Here is an 8,260-nt window from a genome sequence, read left to right as displayed (position 1 = left end):
CATAAATCATAGTAATACATGAAATAACTCATTGTGAATAATAATTCTCTTGAAATTCATTGTGTGCAAAAATATAACTCCATTGATTAATTAAATATATTACAGAGAAAATAGGAATGTGTAGGAAGATACTAATAATAGAATGTCTTGTTACAAAATGTAGCAAGTAGTACAATTATTTAGGTGGCAAATTGTAAAAAATTTTGCAATTCTTCTTAATATTGATCATTTAATAATATTGTAATGAAATATTGCCAAAACTTTATCGATAACTTAATTCTTATAACAAATAAAAATGGTTCATATGCTCAGTATGATTCAGTGATAAAAACAACTTAATATCTAATTTTTATAATTATGTTTCGACATCACGTTTTTTTAAATATCTAAATCCTTTATTTGCATAGTAGTCATCCTGTTTCATTTAATAATAATAACATGTACTTATCCTAAGTACCTTTGAAACTTTCAAACAATAAAAACATAATATATCAAATTTATTATGTAATACAGGTTGATAAATGCGTATTACGTATTAAATATTGATATATTATTATTTATATTTTTCGTTATGCAAATACAATTTTGCACTATGAATGAATGAATTTACTAAAAACTATAATTTTATTTACAAATATATGGGAAAGATGTTTGTAAATAAACATTTGAATGAAAAGATGAATTAGCCTTCCAAGCAATCACAATTTCGTTAGAATAAGATGAAAGATAAATTGACCTTACAATAATTACTGTTAGTAAACTTTTACAATTGGACACAGTCTTTAAGCTTTCATTACACACAAAGCATCGACATTTTATAGATAATATTATGCTTATATTTGTGGTTAGTTATTGGTATATAAAATCATTACTCCTCTTTACAATATTCTAGAGTTACTTGAATGAATAGCTCTGTTATTTATCAATTATATAAATTTAACTATTCAACGAAGTATTAAAGATCGTTTTGCATTTCAATTATCTTAGAGTTCTCATTTAAAGTTATTTCTATAACTATTTATCATCGAATTATATTTCGATAAATTCCATTTAAAACATTAACATTGAAATTTAATTATTTCTCCCACTATCACTCTTTCATTCTTCCACTTACAAAATCAGCATTTACGCGTAAATTATTAACATAATTATATTTACAATTATTTCTAGAATAACTATATTTATGTCATATAGATTTTCTTCTAGCAATTATTTGTTATCTACTTTTGCAGTCAGTAAATTATTATTTTCTTCAGAAATGTATTCTTTAAGAACATACATTACGCAAACTTAATTTACTCTATACAGTAAATAAAACTGAAATTGTTTATCTAATTTTAAAAATATCAAGAATTATTGTAATTAATAACTAGTATTCGTTACTCATTCTTAATGATCATTATGATAAATTTTATAAAAAAATATTCATAGATAAGCATAGATAAAATTTTTCATAACTATGGATGTATCATGTTGACAGCAATGGCAATACATGGTATTTAAAAATATAAAAAAATCAAATAACTTTTATTGGTCTTGAGGTACCTTTACCACCACTGTTCGAGTACCGTCTGCATCTGAGATATTAATTTTAAACTCGTTTGTTATGGGTTCGAGTTTATCAACAATTTTTACTGAAGATACCTCACCAGGCTTCGGTGGAGGCCATACATCGTCAAGTGGTGGTTCAATGTATTTTTTGCTTAACTTCGTATCTGGAAGTTCAGATTTTTTTGTGAATGTTCCATCTGTGTGATCTAAAGATGATCCGTATTTAGTTGATTGTTCAGAGTCATAGCGAGGTCGTTTGTAGAGCGGAACTTGCATTATTGGACTATAGTCATGGTCTAGAAGACCCTCGACTTCCTGAAGCAATTCCTCTCCATATTGCTGCAGTTCTTCATCTACTAATTGTTTTGTGAACAACAGGCTTCTCGAACGACCTGGAATTTACATGAAAAAATGAGTATTAGGCGCAACTTCAAGGCTGTAAGTATTACGTGAGTATGAAGTCATAAAAGTTAACTGTGCGGTTGTGATAAATTATGTTGAAAGGACAAATTGTTTGAAATTATTTTTTTTTCAAATTTAGAATCAATCTATTATAACTTCAATCTTTTTGATATATTATTATTGAAACAATCAGAAGAGCTCTATGCACAATATTTACAAATATTAATAAATATTTTTTTTCCAATAATGATAAATTTTTTCAAGATTTTAATTGCAAGTAGTTTCAAATAATTTTGTTATTGAGGTCGTCCATGCGATTCTAAATAAAATAATGCAGTAGTTATTAAACGAGATAGCATTTTTTTGCAGGGACAGTCCAGTAGAAAGTAGTTAAACGACTTTTTATTGATTCGAAAGTATTTCTTATCCGTATACCATTGTCATTTATTATTATATTACTGATGCCCTAGTTCTTTTGAAGGTTCATCATTGACATCGATATTAGATACTGAATGCTTGATAACTTTATCTATCAAATATTTAATGTCAATTCAATGCAAACTGACTCCTACGTCGATTAAATCAAAAATATTCTATGAGTCACATGGCAAATATTCGTTGAAAATTCATTGACGAGTAAAATATATGTTATAATTACATAGGTGCTATATTTTTTGCTTAATCACCCTAAATAATGGACAGTTTAAAAATTTTTCTAACAAAAACTAAATGACAATTATATTCAATTTTGATGCATGACTTCTACCAGCCAAGTAGAAATAAATATGCGTTGGCTGAGGAACTTAAAAAAAGACAATGGAGGAGATTGTGAGCCTTTCACAATTCGAAAGTTCAATGTCCCATCGCGACCCGTTCAAATACTTCAACTCAACACGTTCACATCAGCAAATATGTCTGAATCTCAAAAAATAGATGAATTTTTATGATTAATAACAATTTGATTTTCATTTACGAATCCATTCCTCTTTAAAATTATAAAATATTATTTATACTATTAGATAATTAATCATTTCACTAAAAAATTATTTAGACTCCATAAACAATTAATTAGCAAGAAATTTAATTAGATCAGATAATTAGTATAAACTAATAAGAGAGAAACTGTACCTGCAAGAGGAGGCATTTTTTCAGATTGTTCCTGTTTCCTTGAAAGTTCATTGGAACTGTTATTAGAGTGTGGTCTGAGGTTCGGAACAGCAACAAGAGCCAAAGAAAGAAGCAAGACCATCAAACATGTAGCAGGTTGAGCACTCTTGTTACCCTTCTGAATCAGAGCCTGTAATCTCTTTAATTGTCCTGCTAGACTCTGATTTTGGGTTTGAAGTACCTTGATACGTTTTAAAAGACTCATATTCTCTTCCGTGCACTGTTTAACTCGATCTTCAAGCCCATCGACATATTCCTTTTTCCTTTTACGTGAATCTTGTGCGGAAATTTTATTGCGAATCTTACGTCTGATTCTCTTTAATTCTCTTTCTTCGTGCTTCGTTAATGGATAATGTGTAGGTAAGGTAATTCCTTCTTTCTGAAGAAGACGCTTCTCTTCAGCATTGAGTTTTAATCTGGGATAAAGAGATTCAGTTTCTGATACTTCATCGCTTGATTGAACACTCTTCTCACTGGCAGTATCTTCTTGCTTTATATTTACCTATAATTAATTTTTATTGAACATTCATTTTTTAATTTAAAAAATATTTTAAGAATGGTAAATTAATTTTCATATTTATATAAATAATTATTATAGTCTTATGAAAATCTTAACTATGGTGCAAGTGTGAAAATTTATTTACCAACTTAATGGATTGCAAATAATAAAAATACTCACCGGTATAGCTTTACTAATAACATTGCTTTGATTTATTTTGAAACCTTTCAAGTTTCTTGCTTGTGCTGCATTTATAATTTTTATTGTATGCACTTCTTTCATGTCTTTCAAACTTACAGGTAATAAAATTGATCTTGGATTTCCTGAACCTACTGGAGTTACTCGAATTAATTGTCTAATGTTTCTTTTTCCATTGCACGTCAAATTTCTTAGATTTATTGTTGTTTCTTGTTTCTGAACTGGTTTGATGACCGGCTCTAAAATTTAATTAAACATTATATGTAAACAATGTCGATAGAAAAAAAAAATTAGTGTCAAGTTTTTTGTCTACTAAAACTTGGATTCAATTTCAAGCAATTAATTATTTACTTCAAATGAAAAACATTTAATTACTTTTGATAAAATAAATGAATCATGATATTGCTGTTAAAATTTATTTTATCTTCTCAGCTCAATACAAAAGCAAAAGAAATTTTGCTTTTTTTAGATTCCCTTTAAACTTGATCTAATGAAATTAATTCCAAGTGTCAGGGAAATCATTGCAAAACTCATCAGACTAAGTATTGCATCAGAATAAAATATGTTATTAAATGAAGATGACGCACACCACTTGACACACTTTAAACAGATGATTGGATCGATACTTTTATTGCTATCAAGAATATGTTATTTCGTAATTTTTCTTTCAACGAATCAAATATTGCTCAATGTAAAAATTTTGCATGATATCAAAAAAAGCTTACCAAAGTCAACAACAGGCTCTTGTTTAATTACTTCTACAGGTTCTGTATACCCTTCTACAACATTGGGATCTACAGCTGTAACAAGAGTTGGCTCAAATTCCATTTCTTCAGTGACATCAGTCGCTGGAGAACCAAGATTGGAACTCATTACTGATCTAATGGGACTGTCAACACTGCCCACAGAATCATTAGGACTTCCTAGAGAATGGAAGTCCATGAAATTCTGTGGACTGCTTAGATTATCATGGCTGATCTCAACTTGGTCTTCTTCAATTGGTAGTAATGGGCTCAACTGCTGTTCACAAGTGAGACTTAAAGCACTAGATAGTCCACTATCTGAAGAAGACGACGGAATCGTGTCCAGATCATTATCAATTAAATTGAATTGATTATCATCCAACTTGAAGATTGAGTCTAGAAGATCGTCTGTATTTGTTGGCCATTCTTCAGTCTGCAAAAATGTTTAATTGTTCATTATTATTCATTTTTCTGTTTACATTTTTTCTATCAATTGAGTATTATGGACAAATTAATACTAAGACATGATACAATAATAAATGAAACAAATTGAAATCATTGAATATTCTTTCAAAGCTAGCAATTACGTAAGTTGAAAGATAAAAATATAATCAAAAGAAATGTTAAATAATTATTGAAGATAAAGAAAATTAAGCAAAATATTCTTTCATTTGTAAACAGAAATAGAAAGTATACCTAGATTGTTAAGTTTTTCTTAACGCTTTTTTTCAACTTATGAAGATTAACATGATCTTTTTTTTAATATTATAAAAATATTTATCATACAAATAATTATTTATTGGTGTATCACAAAATGTACACAACAGTTATGATAAATAAAGCTGTATAAATAATTGAATGATTTTAAAAATACATTTGGGCAATACTTGATAATATTTATCATGTTAATGATAAGGGAAAATTTTATTGGTAACAGTTTATAAAGAATTTCAAAGTCTGTTGTTACGCATTCTTCAAGTCAAGTTAGCCCAGTTTCTAGGTTTATGGAAACTAAATATAGTCTTCCCAGTTGAATAGATACGAATATATGCATGCAGTACAGGCATGTACTCTACATTTCGTGCCAATGAAAACGATAAAACAATATTATCAAGATTACACGACATTTAATGAGGTCATTTTACCACTAAAGTTCAACAATAAAAACATGTGAATGCAATATTTTTCTGCTGACATCCAGGAATGCTGAGAAAGTCACAAAATATTTTTCTCTTTCTCACTTTAGTTCCCAGGGCAAATGTAAATGCCCGTAACAGGTAGATGAAAAAAAATTTTTTCAACTGAAAAATCTAAGAGATATAGGTTTCCCCCAAACAGGTTTTTAGTCGACGCGCTGGGGTATGATACCGGTCCTGTAAATGTTTTGTAGGTAGGATATTAAAGAAAAAACGTCAGAAAAAATCCTGTCTTATGTAATTCTATTTAAAAACATTTCATTTTAGATGCATTTCTAAAAAAAAAATTCCATCTTGATAAATCAGATGTAAATGATTTATTCGATGATTGAAAAAACAAATAAACCATCAAGAGAATTAAATAAATGTTGTATCGAAAATAAGGAAAAAAAAATCTTTAAATTTTAAGATTTATTAATCTTCATTTTTGGTAAACAGACTCAAATTGTGAATAAAAACGGAGATAACGATTATTACCAAAAGATAAAAAGCTTTCCAGACTGTGCATGACTAAAACCGGATTCAAAATGGCTTCGAGAAATCGCAAATGATCACGCACGTGGTTTCTTAATTTCATATATTTTGGAGTAAATATATTCGTACTAGAAAAAAACTTCCAGAAACCAGTACGATCTTTACTTAGTCACTTTAGAATAAAAACGAGGTCAATACTACAACATAAGTGACTCAGGACTATTGATGATGATGCTCGATAATCATTGATTAGATAATCAATTTCAATAATAATTCACATACGAATGTTTTACTTTTTACCAAAGTGCATTAGAACATTATAGGATAACAATTTTGAAATATTTATAATAGTCAATGAATCCAAATGAGTCATAAAATATTTTATTAGGATCGGTCATTCATACTTGCTTCAAAATAAAATGGCTGAGCGTCTGTTTTTGATACGCATGCGGCTCGTGTATGTGCCATATGTTATTTAAAATTCAAGGAAAAATATCAACACACCAAGGGAACGTGTGTGAATGAGGGCAAAATAGCTTTAAGAATAGCCATTTTTAAGCAAACAACTCTTTAGCATGTGATTTAAAAGCACAAATATCAATTATTCATTTAAATATATAGCAATAGTTTCTTCAAGCATAAACCGGCATTCCACTTGATATCTTGATCAGGCTAAAAACCACCTGAATAAACATTCAGTCAGGAATAACATTTAAAAATTCATCAATAAGAGAATTTTTTTTGGTAATTCTCACTACACAATGATAATTTTCTTATTATAGATATCACTGCAAGCTAATGGAATGTGGGTATTTCCCTGCGAATGTATGGCTGTATGTAATAAGCCTTTGATTAACGGTACTAAAAAATTTTAACGGTACCATAATTCTTCTTCAAAAATCACTGATAATTTTTGATTTGAACATAAATTATTAATAAATATCACTTTTCACTTGTCATAAATTATTAAGTTAATTCATTCTAGTCAATGACTGATAATTTTTCAATAATATTAAAGAAAAAAACTTTTTTAAACCTCAAATCACTTTTTAATTTTTTTTTCCAGTGAATAAAATTCGTCAAAAAATAATCAATAATTATACACCACAACTGAAACATTGAAAGATAAATAAAACAGAGAAAAATATGTTTGTCTAGAAACTAAATAAAAATTACTTTTTTACAGGAATAACATTTTTCTTTAAAGAATTTATTGATTACTCACCGCAATAGGGTCACTGTAATTATCCTCCATGAGAATTTCATCCTTCAGAGTTCCTTTTAACACAGGATCTTCTCTGTCGAAGAGAAGATCCATCAGGCTCATGTCTGGAGCCGACGATGTCATATTGTCCCGATTAATAGTCCAACCTTTAATCGGTCAAGTTCACTAATTAATGATAAAAAAAATATTCACTACCACCAGAGAAAAAACAACTTTTTACTGAAGAAAGTACGCAAAACATGCGTTTCGGAGTGGACAATGTGCTAGAGTCCAAGAATGAGTGCAAAAGCCGATAGTTCAGACGTTTGGATGCTCGCCCCACCCCAGAAAGATACAACGGAGCCAGTAACCGGTTTGAACCTTCTCACTCCATTATGATTCAGGTATTACCTGACCTCCCCCGACCATTTCCATTCTTCTGTTAATCCCATTAACAATGAGCAAATGTTTCTTATATTTTCAAGAATGACGCCACATTAATTAAGGCAATTACTACGTCGAAACTCAAACACTTGAAATCACTGCACAGTTATCAACGCAGCACGCCAATAACGAATAGTAAAATAATACCCATGCTCGTAGAACACTGCCAACGTGGCAAGAAATGCGTCACTGCAAGCATTCAAGGCAGACAATTTGGAGCTATGTAATTGGTTGAATTTCCACTGTTTCAATAAAATGCAGGCTTCCTATTGGTTTAGTTATATTACGACACAGAATAACGCGCGAACATAATGCGTATTCAAACTAGATTGTAAACAAAAATTGCATCATCTTTATTGATTATCAACCCAAACATTGTGCG

General features: G+C 29.4%; 1 protein-coding gene across 1 annotated transcript; it reads right to left on the bottom strand.

Annotated features, from left to right (window-relative positions):
* Positions 1-26: 26 nt before the first annotated feature.
* On the bottom strand, positions 27-8,058 carry LOC118072553 (cyclic AMP response element-binding protein A-like). Its single transcript, XM_035092520.1, has 5 exons — positions 7,456-8,058; positions 4,543-4,993; positions 3,800-4,056; positions 3,082-3,622; positions 27-1,943 (listed from the first exon to the last, which is right to left on the bottom strand). The coding sequence occupies exons 1-5, from the start codon at positions 7,576-7,578 to the stop codon at positions 1,528-1,530; spliced, it is 1,788 nt and encodes a 595-aa protein (XP_034948411.1). The 5' UTR covers positions 7,579-8,058; the 3' UTR covers positions 27-1,527.
* Positions 8,059-8,260: the final 202 nt, after the last annotated feature.

Source organism: Chelonus insularis, unplaced genomic scaffold (assembly GCF_013357705.1).
Source record: "Chelonus insularis isolate UGA/USDA-ARS -01 unplaced genomic scaffold, ASM1335770v1 contig_94_pilon, whole genome shotgun sequence".
Lineage (NCBI taxonomy): Eukaryota > Metazoa > Arthropoda > Insecta > Hymenoptera > Braconidae > Chelonus > Chelonus insularis.
Note: the sequence above shows the minus strand (reverse complement) of the source record. Positions and strands in the feature narration are given on the sequence as shown.

Bases quoted from the DNA above. Each gene is read 5' to 3' on its own strand.
- LOC118072553 (XM_035092520.1), bottom strand. From the start codon at position 7,578: ATGACATCGTCGGCTCCAGACATGAGCCTGATGGATCTTCTCTTCGAC. The intron at 3,623-3,799 runs GTGAGTATTTTT...AATTAATTATAG, and splicing joins TTATTAGTAAAGCTATACCG to GTAAATATAAAGCAAGAAGA. The intron at 1,944-3,081 runs GTACAGTTTCTC...TGTAAATTCCAG, and splicing joins AAAAATGCCTCCTCTTGCAG to GTCGTTCGAGAAGCCTGTTG.